The 24,971-nt window shown below is 44.3% G+C and overlaps 1 protein-coding gene across 6 annotated transcripts in view; it reads right to left on the bottom strand.

Annotated features, from left to right (window-relative positions):
• Positions 1-17,892, bottom strand: part of snx21 (sorting nexin family member 21) — a 120,452-nt gene extending 102,560 nt beyond the window's left edge. The window contains exons 1-5 of one of the 6 annotated variants that reach the window (XR_006844045.1): positions 17,612-17,892; positions 17,155-17,370; positions 16,988-17,006; positions 14,273-16,714; positions 9,047-11,992 (exon numbers count right to left, since the gene is read on the bottom strand). Coding sequence is in view for 2 of the 6 variants with exons in the window: in XM_046396403.1 (XP_046252359.1) it covers positions 11,654-11,737 (84 nt within the window). In the remaining 4 variants the exon portion in view is untranslated. Of the gene's footprint in view, positions 1-67; positions 1,086-7,327; positions 7,472-9,046; positions 11,993-14,272; positions 16,715-16,987; positions 17,007-17,154; positions 17,371-17,611 lie in introns of those variants that run through there. The other 5 variants (XM_046396406.1, XM_046396405.1, XM_046396403.1 and 2 more) reach the window with 5 other exon arrangements.
• Positions 17,893-24,971: the final 7,079 nt, after the last annotated feature.

Below are 24,971 nucleotides of genomic sequence, written 5' to 3'. Positions count from 1 at the left end.
TCAGAAATGTTTTGTGTAGAATCTAAACAGCTGATGCCATGATGAAAGGTAAGAATGAGAGACGTACCTTGTTGTGACGATCAGGTGAGTTTGCACTTGCAGCAGTAGCAGGTAGCAGAGTGTCTTTGAGAGGGAAATCCAGTGCTTATATACCTTATCTTCACCTCCCTTTGCTTTGATCACAGGGACGGGCTTCATTATTATATTGAACAAACATTATCTCTTGGCTCTGATGTGCTTTCATCAAACGGTGTTTTTAAACTCTGTGGACTCTGTGGGTGGATCTTACCCTGTGGGCTGTTTTCAGCAGCTTGTGGTTAAACGTCTCAGTCTCAGTGTCAAACGATGACTTTGAGGACACGAAGCTCCCATCAGTGAGCCGCAGACGTTTCGGCCGTCAAATCAATCAATGTTTGATCTTGTAATCGCGTAGCAACACTCACGGCCCTGCCTCACTTTCCCCTCTTCTAAAGGCTGCTTCACCAAACTCCCTTCAGAAATCAAACAGTTTTATCCTCCCTTCCTGCAGTCCTGCAGCTGCTATAGAGGAGCAAGACCTGCTGCTTCTCATGTGTTATATTATCACATGTGGTATGTAAGTCATCAGATCGTCTGGTCTTCATCTGTACCGTCTGACTTAATTACCATTTTTCACGTCCACAGCTTTGTTTAAATCCACTGAGGGAACAGTAGCTTCAGTTCCATCCAAAGATAAGCACAGCAAGCAGTATGGTGAACAGGTTTTGTAGTGATATGCTGCCTCCATTACTTTTGGAGCTGCCTTTGAATTGTGGCCATAATTTACAAGTTGCTGCCGTATTGGACAACTTAGTGGAGAACAGAGACGTAGGCCTGGCCCTCGCTCTCTGCAGGAGTGGCTGTTTGACTTCAACACACCCTGGATGTCTTTTCATCATCTGGCTTCACAGGCCCAACAAGCACAGTCGCATGAAGGAGGTTAACAGCTCCATAAGTCAACTCGATGTAGCCGTGAGCGTGTTCACATGACTGAGGAGGTGTTCCAGCTGCAAACATGGGCAGGTCTGCTGGCAGCAGGGCGGCATATTTTACACTCCAAGAGCAAACTGGAAGATGAGACAAACATGAAGAAGTTCAATACAAAATCCACACTAAAAGCAGCTCAGTTCAAGCTGCCAAATGCAGGAAGGACAGCCGGCAAAGCAGTCGCAGACCGTGTGAAAGTGTGAGCTGCAGGCTCGTAACATCACTGCCCCACCACGAGGGCACGAGCAGAGCCGACTGTCATTACATTTGTGTATTTCGTGACATGAATGTGCTGCTTTGATGTATTCTTGTGACTATCACTTCCCAAAGCTTCACCTCCCTGACTCTGCTAGTGGGCTGCGCTCTGTGATCACACACGTGGTAACAAGTACTGCGATACTCCTGTCATGTGTAAACAGCTGAACTGGGATCAGAACAGGATGAAAGAAAAGGCATCAGACTGGAGACTTCATTCAGGCCTGCCTAACACTGTATTCTCACCTTAGAACATTCAGTCAAATCTCCAGCTAAAATTACCAGCTAAAATGATGGACAAACGTGTACTGAAACATGTGCATAAAGAGTTAAAGATGCTGAGTGTTGCAGAGGAGAGCTGAAGGAATGTCCTGAGTTGAGATGAGAGGATCAGCACATTCGGGAAGATGGTGATGACAGCAGCATCAGTACAGGAGACACGTGAGGGAGATCATACATGACTAAACTGCTGGAGCATCTACAATCAAACATGTAAACATGTATGACTCACAGTGTGCATTAACCTGAGCCCATTAACCTGTTTAGGAAGCATAACAACAAGGCTAACGTTAGCTACACAGATCGGCGCGTGGAGCCTTGTCGTCCCGGACAATACTGTGGCTCTCAAGCTATAAGCTGCATGTTGACATGAAGACAGAGCGTAGAAGAGCTTAAGTTGGGCCAACTGGACTTCAGGTTAAAAGTGAAGACGTGTCTCATTCAAAAGACTTCTTCAGTTCTGATGAAGTGGTCGGGAGTCCCAAGTATTAAAGCTCGATGGTAGACCTGCCCAGCCAGCATGTAACTGCAAGGAGGTTGAATGGGTCGTTGTCGCACTCAGCCATCACGAGACTCGTTCCAGTCTCGTGTGTCCACTTGTGATTGACCGGCCCGCACCCCTATAGCCATGGTGTGGCTCGTCAAATAGGTCGCCAACCCACCCTTTCATCGCTTGTAAGGGTCACGTGGTTCCCGGGGAGAATGAGGCGTAAGTCTCCTGGGGACGGATCTCAAGGCTGCACTGTAGGTGCTCGATAGGTGGTGGTGCAGACCACCACCCCTGCTGAGGGAAGGTTGTTCATGGTGTCCATAGGTGGCTTCCTTCACCCCTGTCTCAAACCTTCTGTCTTCCCTGTCCAAGATATGATGCGTTGTTGTCCTGAAATGATTGTCCCTTCTCCTTAAGACGTAGATGGACTGCAGAATCCTGGCCAGTTGGGTTGGCCCTCCTGTGTGGTTACAGACAAGTCGGTCTTTGTGAGTCTTTGGTGAGCTACGACTTCTGGAGCTGAAGGTTCACTTGACGTCAGCTTTCTGCATGGTTCAACTCCAATAACTCATGCAGGTGAAGGTAAGACAACGGTGCGAGACACACATGAAGTGCGCTGAAGGGAGCCTTTTGACCAACTTTAAGGAAAACTTCAGCACATTCAGGGTCTGTTGATGTCTGTGTCCGTCCACAGATTGGACCCAAAGTTCAGTACTGAAAAACATGTGAAATGTTCCCACGGTGGATCCAGTGAACACAGCCTGGGAGAAGAAAGTGGCAGACATCTCCTCCTTTAAACAACCTCTCGTGAGTGTTTACTCAAGATGATTCTGTTTGACTTCAACCTTCCCAGCTGCCAACGGGTAGAGGACGATCCTGAGGTAAGTACTGATAGAAGCAAACACTCAGTCCAGCAGCAACATCGTCCTCACAAGCCCAACTGCAAAGTCTGACGGGACGCTGTGTTAAACATCATTCATTTGCTGTGTACGACGTCTCGTTGCAGTCCTTGACTGTAATCTCATAGAACAGAACAGAATAGTGTTTACTGTCACTGTACATGGTACAACGAAATTGACCATTCAAACCATACACCACAAAAAAAAATCATTTCAACAACAAATAGCAAAAACAACAGCGGAAAACAAAAGCAGAAACATCACAGGACATCTCTGGCAACAAGAGGAAATATATACCGAAAACTGTAAACAAATAGTGCAATATGAAATGGCATGTACATACATGTGAACAGTAGTGCATTACGAAATGAAAATATATATACATAATGAATATTCTGGATAAGTTAAAGGTATAGACATAGTAAGGCTCTGTAAACATTGTGACTGTAAGGTGCTGAAAGGAGGCAGGAGGGGGGAGGTTTGTGATGCAGGACTGTTGGGTGGGGGGCGTTATGGGAGTCCGTATGTGTGTGTCCATGGCTGTTTGCAGTTGGATGCACCGCCTTCCTGTCCTCAGCGTGAGGACACGCAGGAAGTGTAGCTGCTGCTGCTGAGCCTTCTTGACCAGGGCCCTGATGTTGTAGGTCCAGGAGTGGGAAACAAGGGTGCCCAGAAACCCGAAGGTGGTGACAGGTTTCACCCGTTCTCCATTTATGAGGAGATGGGTGTTAACACATGAAACGTGTCCTCACGTGTTGGTCCACTGCTGTCTTTTCTACAGAGGACACATCAGGTGCTGCTTCACCGCCACCCGGTGAAGGTGGCGGTCACTACAAAACCTGTTCGCCATACTGTTTGCTGTGCTTATCTTTGGATGTAACTAAAGCTACTGGGAAAGTGAGGCAGGGCCGTGAGTGTTGCTACGCGATTACAAGATCAAACATTGATTGATTTGACGGCCGAAACGTCTGCGGCTCACTGATGGGAGTTTCGTGTCCTCAAAGTCATCGTTTGACACTGAGACGTTTAACCACAAGCTGCTGAAAACAGCCCACAGGGTAAGATCCACCCACAGAGTCCACAGAGTTTAAAGACACCGTTTGATGAAAACACGTCAGAGCCAAGAGATAATGTTTGTTCATTATAATAATGAAGCCCGTCCCTGTGATCAAAGCAAAGGGAGGTGAAGATAAGGTATATAAGCACTGGATTTCCCTCTCAAAGACACTCTGCTACCTGCTACTGCTGCAAGTGCAAACTCACCTGATCGTCACAACAAGGTACGTCTCTCATTCTTACCTTTCATCATGGCATCAGCTGTTTAGATTCTACAGAAAACATTTCTGATCTTTATTACATTTGGCGTTCACGTCAAGAGAAAATCCTCTTTTCATGTGTAATTCTTTTCAAGGCCTTGTTTGTGCAAAACATGTTTTCATTCTATCCTTGTACATCACCAAAAGAGCAGTTTAGAAACTGTTGTGTTAATGTTGTCATTTAAGTTCACATTTAAACACTGAGTCTTTGCACAGATGGGTTTTAGTATGGGGATTCCTCTCTTCACGGCTACGGCCTGTGGAATGTCGCTTGAACCAGTAAGTAATGTGCACAATGAATTATTCATTTTAAAAACTCTTTTACTTTTGATTGTAAACTTAAGCCAATTTTGAAACACTGTGTGTCTTTACACAGATCCTCCTTTTTCTTTTCCCCCTCTGCACTGGGGAATACTGATGGGAGCACATGTAAGTAATCTGCACACTAAATGATTCATGTTAAAACAGATCTTTGGTGCTGAACAAAACACCTTTTTTAATTCAAGTGTAAAGTTACAAATAAAGGCAGATCCAAGCTGAGTGGGGTTCAGTAAAGATCTTTTCTTTATCTTCACAGGCATACGACACATCTACAGGTTGGTTCTCCTCTGAATTGTTGCTCCATCCTGCTGCTTTGTGACTGCACTTCAACAGAAATCATTTGACTTCTACGTTGGATTCTTGTTGCTTATTTCATATCTTTGTTGCAGCTGTGAAGCATTTTCTAACAACAGTTTTGCAGAAGGCTTTAGAAATAAAGTGGGACTCACTGAAGTGAGGAAAGACAAACGATGTGAGCGTGAAAACTGGGTAGCGGAGACCTCTGACGTGCCGTTATTGTTTCTGTCCACAGGGAGAGATGATGGCAGCCATAGCGACTGTGATGGGAAGGCCTCCTCTTTCTGTGCCAGGCACCTGTGAAGATCCCCACCAGGTGCTGACACATGTGCCATCAGGATCCCCACTGATGATGTCACTTCCAGCAGTATGACATCACTGCTGGCAAATCTATTGACAGTTCTGATGAAATTTCAGCACAATCAATAAACAGATGCAAACTCCCCAATAATCTGTCTGGCCTCTTAATATGACGTCTCATCCATATGAAGCTCAACAGATCTCTAAAATCTGGATTTGTGTTGTCGTGTCCCTGGTTGGTGCTTGAGAGAAGAACCTGAAATTGGACTTGTTGAATTGCAAAGAAACTGAATATATGAGAATAGAATGATATTCATATCTCATAGCCACCCACCACTTAATGGAAAACTTATGAACTTATCTAATCTTCCCCAGTTTTCCTGTAACACTCTTCTCCAGTGTCTTTCTGTGGCCAAGCACATGAGGCACATGAGCAACGTGGCTGAAAGCTCTTCGGATGTAAAGGCCTGTAGACTTTGAATTGTCATCTTCTCTCGGATTTCATACAGACTTCACAGTCTCTCACATCACAGCTGAGTTTGGAGACCCCCGTCCCGACACAAACAGGTACCTGCTTTAACAACAACAAAACATTATAAAAATGATTTGAATTTTTTCAAATTAGCCTCTCAGTTGAGTCCAGTGTTTCTTTACTAAAACTCCAGCTGTCACTCCCGACATACACAGAGATAGCTTGTGCAAGTATTACACACTGTTCTTGGCAATTTGACACAAATTCACACTGAAATGTCCAAACAGAATAATCATCTGTTTGCACAATAAAAAATCTTGTTGAAGTGAGGGGCAAGAAGACCAGAGTCATGTCACCCTTAGCCTTCAGCCTCAACTGATATGAACCTGCAGAGCTGCTCAGATCCTGTCAGGGTTATCAGATTGACTGTATGGTGTTTGTTGGTGTTCAAGGAAGTGCTGAGGAGTTTTCTTGTAAGGAAGCAAAGCTGTCGTTCCCATTCAGTGTGTTTCCTTTGTGTGTTCTTTGTGTGACTTTGTGTTAATAAAAATCACTCAGAGTTCACTCTTTGTTCAAACTACTGTCACAGCAACACTGTATGCTTTAAGAAGAGAGAAGAAGGAGAATCAGCTTTATTGACAGTATATATATTTTTACATACACACACTGAATTCGTCTTCTGCATTTGACCCATCCTTAGTTGAACACACACACATGCAACACCCAGCAAATTACATGCAGTGAAACCCACACAGGAGCAGTGGGCAGCATCAAGCGCCCGGGGAGCATATTGGGGGGTTAAGTGCCTCGCTCAAGGGCACATCAGCCGGCTAATGGAGGGGGGAGGGCGTTCCACATATGGGGCAGCCGTGGCCTAGAGGTTGGAGAAGCGGCTTGTGATCGGAGGGTCACCGGTTCGATTCCCCCACCGGACGGGCAGGAAAAAGCAATTTTTGAGCAAGGCACTTAACCCCCCAATATGCTCCCCGGGCGCTTGATGCTGCCCACTGCTCCTGTGTGTGTTTCACTGCATGTAATTTGCCGGGTGTTGCATTTGTGTGTTCAACTAAGGATGGGTCAAATGCAGAAGACGAATTCAGTGTGTGTATGTAAAAATATATATACTGTCAATAAAAGTTGATTCTTCTTCTTCTTCTTCTAAACATTCCACATTCCACAGGCCGCATTAATCACTCCAACACACCCAAATTTTTCCTGCCCATCCAGTGGTTCAGGAACTCTAACCAGCGACCCTCCGATCAAAAGCCGCTCTCCAACCTCTAGGCCACGGCTGCCCCACTTGAACAGTAAACACATGACCTGACTGACTGCAGTCCACATGCACTCCTTTAAGAAAACCTGTGATTAAAGTTGAATGCTGATTGGCTGAAAAAGCAAGTCTGAACAGAAGGCAAAGTCCACAGTGAGTTATGCACCCTGCAAATAACTTTCGTGTGAGCTTTGTACAGTCTGCATTTCCTTTTGATAATCTTGGACCATAAAGCACATCATTACCTTTATCACAGTCTGCTACGCACAGTAAGTGGGACACTCTGATTTCAGTTGTGTTTACATTATAAAGTGCATCGAATGGGTGTTAGCCGTTCTTCCTTTAAAACAAACGCTTCTTAACCCGGCAGAATAAATACAAGCGTGTCTGCTCCAGCTACCATCAGTCTTACCTGTGACTTACCTGCTATCAACACCATGCTCAGCAACATCCTCTGCCCTTCGACCCTCACATCGACTAAGGAAAAACTCCCAGAAAAACCTTTAACAGGAAAAAATGGAAGAAACCTCAGGGTGAGCAACAGAGGAGGGATCCCTCACCCAGGACGGGCAGACGTGCAATGGATGTTGTACAGGCAGGAAAGCAACATGAGAAATGACATTACTAAAAAGATAAGCAAAACAAAATCTCAACTGTTTAGTTTCACTTTTTGCTACCACCTCAATATGATTTTAACATTTCACAAGTTATAGGAAATTTATAGTATTGAAAATTATAATGAACTGCTGTAACATTCGTGTATTCTTTTTTTATGTGATGTTGAGAATCACTATCCTATCAGTTCGATTTCGGCCCGTAGGGAGAACCACCCCGCCCATAGTCGGTACATAGAGGAATGACAGGCAGATGTCAACAATACACATTGGGTTGGTCATAGAGCCGGCTACAGTTCAACTTGAAGATCTGGATGGAGAGATACCTGCAGAAAGATACAGAGAGAGAGAGAGAGGGAGGGAGAGACACAAGACTACGAGGAGCACTGGACACACAGTTAGTGACAGAAAATAATGAACTGCATGTTAATCTGACGAGGGGAGAGGATAGAAGAGGAGAAGGAGGAGGGGAAACTGCATGGTGGATCATGTTTGTGTCCCCCGGCAGCATAGGCCTATAGCAGCTTAGCTATGATAGAGATTTAAAGATTAACAGTTAGTCAGACCTATTCTACCTGTGGCTGTATATCATGAGGTGAGTGAAACTATGCCTACCAGCCCTACACACTTTATTTGGTGCTAACTATATGCTTTACTAAACAGAAAGGTTTTAAGTTTAGTCTTAAAAGTGGAGGTGGTGTCTGCCTGTCGAACCCAGATTGGCAACTGGTTCCACAGCAGGGCTGCCTGATAGCTAAAGGCTCGTCCTCCCGTTCTACTTTTATAAATTCTGGGAACTGTAAGTAAACCTGCACTCTGTGATCTGAGTGATCTATTGGGAATATATGGGACTATTAGATCCTGCAGGTATGATGGGGCGAGTCCATTTAGGGCCTTATATGTAAGTAGGAGAATTTTAAAGTCTATTCTGAATTTTACCGGAAGCCAGTGAAGAGAAGCTAAGATGGGGGAGATATGATCCCTTTTACTGATTCCTGTTAAAACTCTAGCTGCTGCATTTTGGATCAGCTGTAGGTTATTAATAGAATAATTTGGACATCCTGACAATAGTGAGTTGCAGTAGTCCAGCCTAGAAGTAACAAAAGCATGAACAAGTTTTTCAGCATCACTCTGAGAGAGGACACTCCTAATCTTAGCGATATTACGGAGGTGAAAGAAGGCGGTCTTAGAGGTCTGTTTAATGTGATGAATAAATGACACGTCTTGATCAAAGATAACGCCGAGGTTCCTTGCAGTCGTACTGGAGGCCAAAGTAAGCAGTGCAACTGCACTGGAAATTATTCATTGTTTATTTTTTCTGTAAGAAAACCACTTGGAGTGGCCAAATACCAAAGCTGAAAAATAAAACTAAAGATTTGTACTGTAATGTATAATATAATCTTCTTTTTGTTAGAATTGATATTATAAAATTGGTACCGAAAAAAGTATCGTTAAGGAACCGGTATCAAAGTGAAGGTGCCGGTATTGGTACCGGTATCGAAAATTTTTGATTGATACCCAGCCCTACCTCTCCGCCGGCTGGGAGCGCAGCTTCTTGCCTGCTGTCCGACTCGAAGCGTGCAAAGAAGTTGTTGAGCTCATCAGCTAGAAAAGCGTCGACTTTCATCGCGGGTGGGTGTATTGCTTTGTAGTCCGTGATGGTGCGTAGTCCCTGCCACAGCGCCCTGGAGTTGCTCCCCTCCATCTGCAGCTCCAGTCTTGTGGCGTAGCGGCGTTTAGCCTCCTTCACCGTCCTACGGACAGCGTAGGTGGCTGCCCTGTACAGCGTCATGTCACCGGTGGCGAGTCCCGAGTTGTAGGCGGCGGTGCGGGCCCTCAGCACGTCGCGGACAGTTTTGTCCACCCACGGCTTCTGGTTGGGAAAAGTTCTGATGGTGGCTGTTGGTGTTATGTCTTCCACCATTTTCCCAATGAATCCCACAACCACTTCCGTGAACTCGTTGATGTCACCGTCCGAGCTGCACCGAAACATGTCCCAGTCCGCTGAATCCAGTGCGCCCTGCACCGGCCTCTGATTGGTCAGTCCACAGTGATACTTCTCTGACTGCAGGAGATTCCTGCTTCAGCTGTTGTTTATATTTCGGCATGAGAAGGACTGCACTGTGGTCCGAAAGGCCAAACGGAGGTAGAGACTTGGCCTTGTAACCATCCTTGAAAGGAGAGTAACAGTGGTCCAGAGTCCTCTCTCCTCTGGTGGGGCAGTCGATGTGTTGTTTAAACTCTGGTATCACCTTCCTCAGGTTAGCACGGTTAAAGTCCCCGGCCACGATGAGGGCTGCATCAGGCTGGTTAGCTTGATAGGTGGATATAGCCTCATGTAGCTCGGTGAGAGCAGTGTCCGTGTTCGCCTGAGGTGGGAGGTAAACAGCGCTGATGATGGCTGAAGTAAACTCCCGGGGCAGGTAGAAAGGACGGCACTGGATGGTCAGGAGCTCCAGGTCAGGGGTGCATGAGTGTTTGAGAGACACAACGTTCCTGTTGTCACACCAGTTGTTGTTCACCATCAGACACACACCACCTCCCCTTGATTTACCGGACTCGCCCGTCCTGTCCTTACGGTGAACTGAGAAGAACTCCGCTGGTTGAACGGCGTGGTCCGGAGTCAGGGGAGTCAGCCATGTCTCAGTGAGGCAGATGACATTACAGTCTCGTATATCCCTCTGGAACTTTATTCTGGCCCTGAGTTCATCGAGCTTGTTTTCCAGTGACTGGACATTGGCGAGTAGGATGCTGGGCAGAGGTGAATGGTCGTCTCAATCTGTTCCTAACGCCGGCTTGTTTCCCTCGGGGCCTCCTCCGTGACCTGCGGCCTGTGCGTCTGTTGTTGTTGTTGTTGTTGTAGCCTGCTCGTAGGATGTCGACGGGCCAGGTCGTGTTCGGGATTAAGTTGATAGGAGCATAATTTGAGTGCTGTGCTCCAAGGTTAATTAGGGTCTGTCTGTCTTATGTGTTACGACCTACAACGGGGTGGCTTAGCAAGTCAAAATTACGCTTAAAAACGACTATATACAAACAAATCTCGGGAGCAGGTACCACAGCGTCCGACCTCACCAGCACCATCTTGGAAATGTATGTCTTTGAGAGAGTTTGAGGACACCAACAATGAAGACAGAATCACAAAGCAAACAGAAATCTTATAGATACAGAAACCAACTTTCACCAAGGGAAGGTACAGGCCACTGAATGTATAAAATACGGCCAGAGTTTCCTGGTCTGAAAAGTGTAGCTTTCTTGCTTTCTTTCTGATGTCCAGCAGGGGGCGCCACCACTGGATTTAAGAAGGGGTCCGACTGTATGTATGCTTACAAGAGACAACTTCAACACCATTTTATCATGTGGCATCTCCTTCTTTCAAATACTGATTTGGACATCCAATCCCATGACAATGGCTTCGAAAATTTGATGTATTTTGGTCAGCCTTAGTGTACACTGGTATAAATATATAAAGAAAAGGAAATTTGGAGAACTTCACATATGCAAGTTAGAGGATTCCCCATTCAGTGTAGAGTCATCCAAAAAAAGTATCAGTATTTCTGCAATGCATCACTTCTGAATGATATGGAGGTTTAGACAAAACTAAGTTTAAAATTAACACGCTGTTTATCCCATCAGTGTGACCTGAACTTTTGCTGTGGAGTTGAAAATAAACAAACTCGGCAAACCAAACTGAGATGACTTCAGGAGGTGGCCTAAGTTTGGTTTGCTTCAGTTCTGCGGAGTGGCACTTAACCTGTCCATTGTGAACCAAAAACACTGAAGGTTTCCTTGACCTTCTTTCCACTGTATTTTAGCCCTTTAGGCTTGCCGTGGGTAGATCACGACACTGCACTTAAAAAACAGAACAGAAAAATGGCTGATGAAAAGACTGGAAGAGGAGGAGGTGCTTTGTGGGTTCACATCAAACCTGAACAATTTTGGTTTTCTTTATGTCTGAGAGCTAATCTAACTACATAACACAGCAACATGGAAAAGACAAATATAGCAGTTGCCATCTTGTTGAAAAACTCAACACGTGCCTCAGGCCTTTGACCAGGTGACCATGTTGCCTTAATGTCGTGGCAAATCACCTTGTTTTTGATAGCTGTAGTAATATTTTGTCACCTAAGTATCTTACCTGTGCTGCTGAGCCCCTCCTCCATCGACTCTCCCAGGAAGTCAGAGTCACTGTCCAGCCCTGACCCCTCGCATTCGTCTCCATCCTGTGCTGCTCCTGCTCCTCCACCTCCTCCGCTGTCAAAGCACAGCGTCCCCTCAAGCCGATCGCTCACACACTCCTCCTCCTCTTCCAGCTCAGCCTCCCAGCCATCCTGCTCCTCCTGAACACCTCCTGCTTCCTCTTCAGGTCCCGACCCGTCACCATCTTTAAACAACGAGCGTTTCAGACGACCCAGGAGCCGGGATGCCATGACACCACCTGGCCAATGCAGGGTGGAGGGGAGCGAGAGGGGGGGTGCTGAAGAAAAAATAGGAAGGCAGAAAGGCATCAGCTTTATTTTTCTATAAAATCGACAGTTACGCACTGCTAATCTTAACTGTTCACGTAAGTTTCATTCATTCAGGAGGGCAGGTGGACGTGCTTATAGCTGCAACAGTATGCCAACATGCATGAATGGTGAAAAAAGTGGTCACCATTTTGACAGCGCTGATGACGTTAGCACTACTGTGGTGGGCTTTCAGGAGGCCCAAGAAGCCAACTTGTAAAAAGAAGAAATCTGTGTGCTCCACGACCGCTGGACTAAGTGAGCGAATATATAAGTACTTAAGAACAGGATTTGATTAAATGCTTGGCTACATTTTAACACTGCTGTCAAGATGTAGTGTAGATGTAGTGCCATGCAGAAAGAAGTTTCCTGGAATTCACTGGAGCTCAGTCAAATCCATCAGTGCATACTTCTCTCCCTCTCACACACACACACAACAGAAAGAAGTATCAGGTAAATCAATAAGTAAGCACAGCACACACAATCATATGTCTGAACGTCCACAGTGCAGGTCACTGACAAACACGTCTGGCTTATTTCAGCTCTGCAGACACACACTGATGTAGCTCCACGGTGGAAACCATTTCATACAATAATAATGCAGAAGCTTGCTAAGTCAGCCTGCAGCCAAGAAACCAGGACACACAGCAAGGCACCAGCCAGCAGAGCTTCACAGCATCCTTCTGTCTTTTTCAACACATCAGCGTCTCCATTTACAACGACAAACAGCTGAAAGTCATCAATTTATCATTTCTTTTGTCCAACTTCGGGACACAAGTTCAACCTAACCATCCTGTACTACCTCACTTTTGTACTACCTCCAAAACCAGAATTATTTTACTTATTTTATTTTGTTTTACCTTATTCTATTTAATTTTATTTTCTTCTACTATTATATGTTACTTGTTCTTACGTTCTATGTATGCACCAATCACCAAGACAAATTCCTAGTAATGTGAAACCTCTTCACTTACATGGCAATCAAGACGATTCTGATTCTGATTCATCTCTACAAAATCCAAAACTTCATAGGAAAAGGATATAAACAAGCTCCTGAGTTGGCAATGTCTTAAAAAATGAGAGAGAGAGGGACGATGAGAGCAAATTACTTCTGTGTGGGTGGCAGAGTTCTTGTCATTAGAAATTTAAAACAACAATATGTCCACTAATTATTCACATGTAACACATGGTGCTAACATACCTCCAGCCCTGACCCCAAAACAGTTTGGATGCTGTGTAGCATCAGGGGACTCACAGTCTGTTTCATTACACTGTTGTGTCTTTGAAATGATTAGCGATTTACTTCTGTTATCTATTTATTTATTTATTTCCAGGACACAACTCACTTTTTTTAAGTTAGGAAGATTTAGGAAGAAGTAAACAGCAAATGCTCCGTTTAATTTTCGCTGAAATATACTTAACAATGACAGTGATGTGTTTTTTACTGGGGACTGAACCAAAAAAGCAGTTTCTTTACATCTGAAGAAAATAATGTGTAGCTACACAAGGGAATCTCTATACGCTACAAAGCTTAATTTATAATACATCTTGTGAGAAAATGTATTAAAATATGCTGCTCCAGAGATTTGGATTTTGAACTTGGACGTTTTGTGATGTTAATAATAATGAAACGAATTATTCAGTATGTCAACAGGCACATGAAAAACACAAACAATATTTTTCGAATAATCCGTCCACTGTTCACAAACAAGAGGGGATGCGGGAGTTTACGAGGCGTCAGTAAAGGTACCATGCCGATCTGTGAACTTACTATAAACATCAGCTAGTTACCACCCAAATTATTACTATAGACGGTTAAGTTTAACGACACGATTTGCCATCAGATATAAATACATTGTTGGGAAGGCGAATAACTTTAGCTCAATACACACCACTGCAAAGTCAACGAATACGCTAAAAACTTTGCTCTCCTGAGTTGCTGGTGTTAACGGACATTCTGGACAACCCACTCAGCACTGAAGCCACCTCACGGACTCCATTAATCCATCTTAGCACAACAAAATTGAAGTTTAGATCTCAAACTAGCAGTTCAAAACTGACCAAACCTGTTTCTGCTCCTGTATGCACACACACACGCCCGAACGAATGATTTGTGGCGCTAACGGCTAAACGTGTTACCTCACATCACTTCGAAGTTAGCAAACACGCTAACAAGTTTGTTTACGGTGAGCTTACAGTGTGAAGCTGGTGTTTACTGGTTCATTTAGAGCGCTGAGCTTTCCACAACTCACCCTGGGCTTGAAGCTGTGAGCTGATGTTAGTCCATGTCAGCGGGAATATGTAACGCTGGAAGCTCCGGCCAGAACCTCCGGGCTGGGCCCGTCCTGCCGGTGCTTGACGGGTACGCACACTGACTGACTGCATCCTGATTCCTGAAATGATCCACCGCTTCAGCTCGCAGGGGGAGGGGGAACCGGGAGGACGTCGGACAATAACCATATAAGGAAGTGCAGTGCTCCGCACTGTGCACTGGGAGGCGGAAATTCCATTGAAGTCCTTTAAATTTAATGGTTGGCTTGAGGTATATGGATAGTCTGGAACAGGGGTGTCAAACTCAATTGTACAGAGGGCCAAAACTCAAACCACACCTTTGGTCGCGGGCCGAACAGGATAAACATTTATTGAATACACTACAACTTGACGTTTTTTTTAACACAAATATGAATTAAAATCAGACAGGAATATTATTCCAGAATAAACAAACTTAAACATTAATAACTTAAAATACTTTGCTCCTGTCAAAACTATACAAATTCAAAATGCATTCATGAAAATGAAAAAATGCAAATATAAATAAAATTTGTGCTTTTCACCAAAAGTTAAAATAACAACAAATTAAAACATTCAGTTTATTTTTTTTCAGTTTTCATTCAGTTTTTTTTTTTTTTTTTTCAGCTTATGCCATTTTGTCAGAGCTGGATGCTCGGCATCTTTAGTTGGCAACAATTTCATTCAGGTTTGGTGTGAGGTCCTGTGTTGCAGAGATTCTCAGGATGGACTGCAGGTGTTCATCAGTGAGACGACTTCTGTGTACTGTTTTGTTAAGCTTCATCACTGAGAACAGCTTCTCACATAGATATGTGCTACCAAACATGCACAAGGTTCGAGCCGCATGTAGACGGAGCTGGGGCATTGCTTCAGGAATGGAGCGAAAAAACTGTGCGGGCCCTGCAGTGTCATACTTTGCCTTTAGTGTCCCATTACACTGCAGTTCAATCAGCTCCATCTGCATCTGTACAGGTGCAGTTTCCACATCGACGGCAAATGGGTTGCGAAGCAGCTCGAAGTTATTTTTTTGTGCTTCAAAGTCACCAAAGCGCCGTGCGAACTCAGTGCGCAGTGCGCTCAGTTTATCAGCAAAGTGCGCATTTGGGAACGCTGCTGTGCCGACGTGGTTCATCATTACTTGGCAACGGGGAAAGTGAGGCAAGTTGCACTGGTGCATTTGTGTCTCCCACAAGAGCAGCTTCACTTGAAATGCCTTCACCGCATCATACATGTCAGTGATCATGCGGTCACGTCCCTGGAGCTGCAGGTTTAAGACATTGAGATGAGCTGTTATGTCAGCCAGAAACGCCAATTCACATTTCCATTTTTCGTCCCGCAAAACTGTGGAGTCTTTTCCTTTACTGTCCATGAACTGACAGATTTCTTTAATGAGCTCGAAAACTCTGTTGAGAACTTTTCCCCGACTCAGCCAACGTACCTGCGGCGGCAAGGCAGCTGAAGCGCTGAATTATGGGATCTGTAGTTTGAGAGTTATCAGCGTTTCATATAGCCGGGCCATTATAGTAGATTAATAAAATGATTTCACGGGCCGGATATAATTGTACGCCGGGCCGCATGTGGCCCGCGGGCCGTGAGTTTGACACATATGGTCTGGAAGATCCTCATGGCAGATGAAATGGAGGGCCGAACCCCATTAAGTGTTGTACCAGTGGGGACACCTCAGCAAAAACCTCTCTGATGCCATTCAGCAGGTCCTTCAGGGGTCCACTACAGTTTCAAAATAGTTCCTGGAAATGTTAAAATGTCCAGCCATACAAATGAAGACCAGCGCTTAGAGAAAAATCAGAAAATATCTCTCAGAGGGACACACGCTGTAGTTGAAATTATCGTGAAAACTAATTAGAATTAGGCCGTTGTTTTATGATTCTGTCCATGACACAAGCAATTCCTTAAATGGAAAAAATACACATAGATCATGCATTTATTACAACTCCACATCCAAAGGAGTTAAAACATAAAACAGAATGCAATCATTTGCAAACGAATAATTTTTACCAATAAATTTATAAAGTGTTGCTGAGCTCATGAATTAATGTTCCGATTTAGTGTATGTATCTGACAAAATGGTGAACTTCACTACATCATCGCTTGTGAATGCAAATGTTCAGCTGTTTCAGAGATCTGTTGAGCTTCATTGGACGAGACGTCATATTAAGAGGCCAGACAGATTATTGGGGAGTTTGCATCTGTTTATTGATTGTGCTGAAATTTCATCAGAACTGTCAATAGATTTGCCAGCAGTGATGTCATACTGCTGGAAGTGACATCATCAGTGGGGATCCTGATGGCACGTGTGTCAGCACCTGGTGGGGATCTTCACAGGTGCCTGGCACAGAAAGAGGAGGCCTTCCCATCACAGTCGCTATGGCTGCCATCATCTCTCCCTGTGGACAGAAACAATAACGGCACGTCAGAGGTCTCCGCTACCCAGTTTTCACGCTCACATCGTTTGTCTTTCCTCACTTCAGTAAGTCCCACTTTATTTCTAAAGCCTTCTGCAAAACTGTTGTTAGAAAATGCTTCACAGCTGCAACAAAGATATGAAATAAGCAACAAGAATCCAATGTAGAAGTCAAATGATTTCTGCAGGTTGATCAATAAGTTGAAGTGCAGTCACAAAGAAGCAGGACGGAGCAACAATTCAGAGGAGAACCAACCTGTAGATGTGTCGGATGCCTGTGAAGATAAAGAAAAGATCTTTACTGAACCCCACTCAGCTTGGATCTGCCTTTATTTGGAACTTTAGGCTTGAATTAAAAAAGGGTTTTTGTTCAGCACCAAAGATCTGTTTTAACATGAATCATTTAGTGTGCAGATTACTTACATGTGCTCCCATCAGTATTCCCCAGTGCAGAGGGGGAGGCCATACATCCAGGCCTGCGTAAAGACACACAGTGTTTCAAAATTGGTTTAAGTTTACGATCAAAAGTAAAGGAGTTTTTAAAATGAATAATTCATTGTGCACATTACTTACACCTGGTTCAAGCGACATTCCACAGGCCGTAGCCGTGAAGAGAGGAACCCAACCCCAAATACCCATCTGTGCAAAGACTCAGTGTTTAAATGTGGAATTAAATGACAACATTAACACAACAGTTTCTAAACTGCTCTTTTTGGATAGAATGAAAACATGTTTTGCACAAACAAGGCCTTGAAAAGAATTACACATGAAAAGAGGATTTTCTCTTGACGTGAACGCCAAATGTAATAAAGATCAGAAATGTTTTCTGTAGAATCTAAACAGCTGATGCCATGATGAAAGGTAAGAATGAGAGACGTACCTTGTTGTGACGATCAGGTGAGTTTGCACTTGCAGCAGTAGCAGGTAGCAGAGTGTCTTTGAGAGGGAAATCCAGTGCTTATATACCTTATCTTCACCTCCCTTTGCTTTGATCACAGGGACGGGCTTCATTATTATAATGAACAGAAATTAATTTATTGGCTCTGACGTGTTTTCATCAAACAGTGTTTTTAAACTCTGTGGACTCTGTGGGTGGATCTTACCCTGTGGGCTGTTTTCAGCAGCTTGTGGTTAAACGTCTCAGTCTCAGTGTCAAATGATGACTTTGAGGACACGAAGCTCCCATCAGTGAGCCGCAGACGTTTCGGCCGTCAAATCAATCAAGTTTTGATCTTGTAATCGCGTAGCAACACTCATGACGATGTTTACAGAGCCTTACTATGTCTATAGCTTTAATTTATCCAGAATATTCGTTATGTATATATATTTTCATTTCATACTGCACTACTGTTCACATGTATGTACTTGCCATTTCATATTGCACTACTTGTTTGCGGTTTATTTTCGGTATATATTTCCTCTTGTTGCCAGAGATGTTTTTGTGGTGTACGGTGGCTCTGTGGGAACACCCCCCTCAATTTCGTTGTACCATGTACAGTGACAGTAAACACTATTCTGTTCTGTTCTATGAGATTACAGTCAAGGACTGCAACGAGACGTCGTACACAGCAAATGAATGATGTTTAACACAGCGTCCCGTCAGACTTTGCAGTTGGGCTTGTGAGGACCATGTTGCTGCTGGACTGAGTGTTTGCTTCTATCAGTACTTACCTCAGGATCGTCCTCTACCCGTTGGCAGCTGGGAAGGTTGAAGTCAAACAGAATCATCTTGAGTAAACACTCACGAGAGGTTGTTTAAAGGAGGAGATGTCTGCCACTTTCTTCTCCCAGGCTGTGTTCACTGGATCCACCGTGGGAACATTTCACATGTTTTTCAGTACTGAACGTTCGGTCCAATCTGTGGACGGACACAGACATCAACAGACATGAAAACAGACCCTGAATGTGCTGATGGTCAGCTCCCACTTGAGGTCCCGGGGTGATGGTGATACCCAGGAAGCGGAAGGAGGCCACCGTGGAGATGGGGGTGTCTGTCAGGGTGAGGGGGAGCGATGGAGCTGGCACTTTCCGAAAGTCAATGATCATCTCCACCGTCTTCTGGGCGTTCAGCTCCAGGTGGTTGTTACCGCACCAGGACACCAGACGGTCCACCTCCCTCCTGTAGGCGGACTCATCCCCGTCCGAGATGAGACCGATGAGGGTGGTGTCGTCATGTGTGTCTCGCACAGTTGTCTTACCTTCACCTGCATGAGTTATTGGAGTTGAACCATGCAGAAAGCTGACGTCAAGTGAACCTTCAGCTCCACAAGTCGTAGCTCACCAAAGACTCACAAAGACCGACTTGTCTGTAACAAGTTTCACTCACCTCATGATATACAGCCACAGGTAGAATAGGTCTGACTAACTGTTAATCTTTAAATCTCTATCATAGCTAAGCTGCTATAGGCCTATGCTGCCGGGGGACACAAACATGATCCACCAAGCAGTTTCCCCTCCTCCTTCTCCTCTTCTTCCTCTCCCCTCGTCAGATTAACATGCAGTTCATTATTTTATGTCACTAACTGTGTGTCCAGTTCTCTTCATAGTTTTGTGTCTCTCCCTCCCTTTCTTTCTCTCTCTCTCTGTATCTTTCTGCAGGTATCTCTCCATCCAGATCTTCAAGTTGAACTGTGGCCGGCTCTATGACCAACCCAATGTCTACTGTTGACATGCTGACATACTGCCTGTCATTCTTCTGTGCACCGACTATGGGCGGGGTGGTTCTCCCTACGGGCCGAAATTCAACTGATAGGATAGTGATTTTCAACATCACATAAAAAATACATGAATGTTACAGCAGTTCATTATAATTTCATTATTATAATTTCAGTCTTGTGAAATGTTAAAATCATATTGAGGTGGTAGCAAAAGTGAAACTAAACAGTTGAGATTTTGTTTTACTTGTCTTTTTAGTAACGTCGTTCTCATGTTGTTAACTGCTTTCCTGCCTGTACAACATCCATTGCACGTCTGCCCGTCCTGGCTGAGGGATCCCTCCTCTGTTGCTCACCCTGAGGTTTCTTCCATTTTTTCCTGTTAAAGGTTTTTCTGGGAGTTTTTCCTTCGTTGATGTGAGGGTCGAAGGGCAGAGGATGTTGCTGATGTTCTGTTAAGCCCTTTGAGACAAACTGCTTGTAAAAATGGGCTATACAAATAAAGTTGACTTGACTTGACTTGACACGTTCGTCCATCATTTTAGCTGGTAATTTTAGCTGGAGATTTGACTGAATGTTCTAAGGTGAGAATACAGTGTTAGGCAGGCCTGACTGAAGTCTCCAGTCTCATGCCTTTTCTTTCGTCCTGTTCTGATCCCAGTTCAGCTGTTTACACATGACAGGAGTATCGCAGTACTTGTTACCACGTGTGTGATCACAGAGTGGTCACAAGAATACATCAAAGCAGCACATTCATGTCACGAAATACACAAATGTAATGACAGTCGGCTCTGCTCGTGCCCTCATGGTGGGGCAGTGATGTTACGAGCCTGCAGCTCACACTTTCACACGGTCTGCGACTGCTTTGCCGGCTGTCCTTCCTGCATTTGGCAGCTTGAACTGAGCTGCTTTTAGTGTGGATTTTGTATTGAACTTCTTCATGTTTGTCTCATCTTCCAGTTTGCTCTTGGAGTGTAAAATATGCCGCCCTGCTGCCAGCAGACCTGCCCATGTTTGCAGCTGGAACACCTCCTCAGTCATGTGAACACGCTCACGGCTACATCGAGTTGACTTATGGAGCTGTTAACCTCCTTCATGCGACTGTGCTTGTTGGGCCTGTGAAGCCAGATGATGAAAAGACATCCAGTGTGTGTTGAAGTCAAACAGCCACTCCTGCAGAGAGCGAGGGCCAGGCCTACGTCTCTGTTCTCCACTAAGTTGTCCAATACGGCAGCAACTTGTAAATTATGGCCACAATTCAAAGGCAGCTCCAAAAGTATTGGAGGCAGCATATCACTACAAAACCTGTTCACCATACTGCTTGCTGTGCTTATCTTTGGATGGAACTGAAGCTACTGTTCCCTCAGTGGATTTAAACAAAGCTGTGGACGTGAAAAATGATAATTAGGTCAGACGGTACAGATGAAGACCAGACGATCTGATGACTTACATACCACATGTAATAATATAACACATGAGAAGCAGCAGGTCTTGCTCCTCTATAGCAGCTGCAGGACTGCAGGAAGGGAGGATAAAACTGTTTGATTTCTGAAGGGAGTTTGGTGAAGCAGCCTTTAGAAGAGGGGAAAGTGAGGCAGGGCCGTGAGTGTTGCTACGCGATTACAAGATCAAACATTGATTGATTTGACGGCTGAAACGTCTGCAGCTCACTGATGGGAGCTTCGTGTCCTCAAAGTCATCGTTTGACACTGAGACTGAGACGTTTAACCACAAGCTGCTGAAAACAGCCCACAGGGTAAGATCCACCCACAGAGTCCACAGAGTTTAAAAACACTGTTTGATGAAAACACGTCAGAGCCAATAAATTAATTTCTGTTCATTATAATAATGAAGCCCGTCCCTGTGATCAAAGCAAAGGGAGGTGAAGATAAGGTATATAAGCACTGGATTTCCCTCTCAAAGACACTCTGCTACCTGCTACTGCTGCAAGTGCAAACTCACCTGATCGTCACAACAAGGTACGTCTCTCATTCTTACCTTTCATCATGGCATCAGCTGTTTAGATTCTACAGAAAACATTTCTGATCTTTATTACATTTGGCGTTCACGTCAAGAGAAAATCCTCTTTTCATGTGTAATTCTTTTCAAGGCCTCGTTTGTGCAAAACATGTTTTCATTCTATCCTTGTACATCACCAAAAGAGCAGTTTAGAAACTGTTGTTTTAATGTTGTCATTTAAGTTCACATTTAAACACTGAGTCTTTGCACAGATGGGTATTTGGGGTTGGGTTCCTCTCTTCACGGCTACGGCCTGTGGAATGTCGCTTGAACCAGGTGTAAGTAATGTGCACAATGAATTATTCATTTTACAAAAGTAATTTTAATTTTAACTTCATCTTGACCTTGAAACATTTTGTGTCTTTACACAGATGGAACCTGGTAAAAATTACATCATTCCCCTCTGCTCTGGGGAATACTGATGGGAGCACATGTAAGTAATCTGCACACTAAATGATTCATGTTAAAACAGATCTTTGGTGCTGAACAAAACACCTTTTTTAATCCAAGTGTAAAGTTACAAATAAAGGCAGATCCAAGCTGAGTGGGGTTCAGTAAAGATCTTTTCTTTATCTTCACAGGCATCCGACACATCTACAGGTTGGTTCTCCTCTGAATTGTTGCTCCGTCCTGCTTCTTTGTGACTGCACTTCAACTTATTGATCAGCCTGCAGAAATCATTTGACTTCTACATTGGATTCTTGTTGCTTATTTCATATCTTTGTTGCAGCTGTGAAGCATTTTCTAACAACAGTTTTGCAGAAGGCTTTAGAAATAAAGTGGGACTTACTGAAGTGAGGAAAGACAAACGATGTGAGCGTGAAAACTGGGTAGCGGAGACCTCTAACGTGCCGTTATTGTTTCTGTCCACAGGGAGAGATGATGGCAGCCATAGCGACTGTGATGGGAAGGCCTCCTCTTTCTGTGCCAGGCACCTGTGAAGATCCCCACCAGGTGCTGACACATGTGCCATCAGGATCCCCACTGATGATGTCACTTCCAGCAGTATGACATCACTGCTGGCAAATCTATTGACAGTTCTGATGAAATTTCAGCACAATCAATAAACAGATGCAAACTCCCCAATAATCTGTCTGGCCTCTTAATATGACGTCTCGTCCATATGAAAAACATCAGAAAATCACACACATCACAGCACCAAATCAAGCTTTGTTGTAAAGCGTTTATTTTAGGTGAACATCAAACTGGGGTTAATATCTAAGATAATCAGAGAAAAAAAGTGTAGTCAGTGTCAGACTGGGAAAGCTTGTCGATGTAGACGCTGCACAGATTACAATGTAAAACCAAGTCCAGTCGTAGAATTCAATTCAATTCAATTCAATTCAATTTATTTATATAGCACCTTATACAATCAAAACTGTCTCCAGGTGCTTTACAGAGACCCAGAGCCTGAACCCTCGAGCAAGCAGACAGTGGCAAGGAAAAACTCCCTTTTAACAGGAAGAAACCCTGAGCAGGACCCGACTCACAAGGGAGAACCATCCTGCTGATAGTCGACTGGGTGAAGGAGGAGAAGAAGAGGTAGACAGGACAGAGAGGATGAAAGAGAGGGAGAGAGAGAAACACATGCAGTAAACATCATACATTACAAAGGACAAACATGACAGGTGGTTATAATTGGAATTCTGAAGACTATGTATTGTATGTATTTGTTATTTAGCTGATATGTTGTTTAAGTTAGTTCTAATATCACTACATAGAAGAACAACATGGGCAGATGTTGACAGTAGACACTGGGTTTGTCAGAGGATGCAGTTCAACCTGTAGATCTGGATGGAGAGAAACCTGCAGAAAGATATAAAATAGTGAATTATATGTATTATATGTAGACTTTAAGGTGTCACTGTAAAGTGGATCAGCTGAGAAGCTGCCTCCCCAGCCCTGGTGAATGCATGTTGTGAGTCAGGAGGAGTCGGTCCAGTTCATGTACATGTTTCTGTGTAGATTCTCCAGCAGCCGAGTGATGTTTGACCCGTGCTGTTGGTTTAAAATCCGTCTGAGGAGCAGCTCAATGCAGGGTTACTACCGAGGTCTCAGTGTGGTTACAGACCAAAGCCTCGTTTCCTGAAAGCTTCTGGAGGTTGAGAGGATCTTGGTCCCTGGCCATCAGCGTCCTTCACTGAGACAGGCCTTCTTATTATTTAGACTCATGTTGTCCTCTGGGTTTTATTCCGTCTCGGATTGTTCTGTAGGGCGGTGGGTTGACCTGATTGTCGTCCATCTAGAAAAACATGGGGCTCGACCAATTATCAGTAAAGTGAGCACAAAGGACCAAATATACATCCAAAACGTAGTGGACCACAAGTACAAAACCCCTGCACTCAGACTGTTAATCATAAACCCTTCCCCTTTATCACTCTTTTTGTCTTCTCCAGTTCTGTTTTCACAACACCAGGTGAGCCTTGTGTAGAGGAGGCTTGACAATGTCCATCCATCCATTTTCTATACCGCTTATCCGTCAGGGTCGCAGGGGAGCTGGAGCCTATCCCAGCTGACTACGGGCGAGAGGCGGGGTTCACCCTGGACTGGTCGCCAGTCAATCGCAGGGCCGGCTTGACAATGTGTTCTATTGAAATGACTAAAACTAATAGCATGTTGCAAAACAACAGCCTAAGAAGGTTCGCATAAAACAGGAGATGTCGCACCGCAGTCAGTGCATTTACAGGACGGAAGCAGTTAGTTTAACTGTCAGAACAGCAGTTTGGAACAGTAAACCGGTTCAGTGGTAACAGGTGGCAGCATCAAGAGTGGGTATGAAAGTGGAATCCTGGAAAGACTCAGCCATTCACAAGCGAGGATGAAGTGAAGTTCTTTATTTTGTCAGACACATGATTATATAAAAGACGCTACTACATGAGCTCAGGAACACTTTGTGAAATCATTGTTGGTGAACTCATATTGCTTGCAAACGATTGCATTCTTTTTATTATTTATGTTTCACACAGCGTCCCAACTTATTTGGAAGTGGGAGTGTACTTGTACTACTGACTTATTTGTGAAGTTTGGGAACAGAATTAAAAAGACACAATGTACCACCATTCACCTGAAAAGTAGACCGTGGACGCCCTCTATCCATCATTATCTAAAATCATCAGATCGCCCACCCCTACACTGAGGTAGCTGTAAGCGGAGCCAGTCAACCCTTGATGAAGCAAATGTTGTCAATATGCGACATGTCACATGGGTGCAAAAATAGGAAACGGCTCCTTTTCTGTAAAAAATCATCCAAAATGCTAAACGCTGCCATTGTCGTCTCACAATTCCAATCAGTACACACATCTGAAACTACAAAAACTCCGAAATGTAATGCACTTCTGTTCCCTGAACGTAACGTGATACAGGAAGGTCCTCATCCTTCTTTGTTATGCTGTCACTCATGATGCCACGCCCCCCACGCCACCCCTCTTAATATGACGTCTCGTCCAATGAAGCTCAACAGATCTCTAAAATCTGGATTTGTGTTGTCGTGTCCCTGGTTGGTGCTTGAGAGAAGAACCTGAAATTGGACTTGTTGAATTGCAAAGAAACTGAATATATGAGAATAGA

The sequence above is a fragment of the Scatophagus argus genome, chromosome 8 (genome assembly GCF_020382885.2).
Source record: "Scatophagus argus isolate fScaArg1 chromosome 8, fScaArg1.pri, whole genome shotgun sequence".
In the NCBI taxonomy this organism is placed as follows: Eukaryota; Metazoa; Chordata; class Actinopteri; family Scatophagidae; genus Scatophagus; species Scatophagus argus.
Note: the sequence above shows the minus strand (reverse complement) of the source record. Positions and strands in the feature narration are given on the sequence as shown.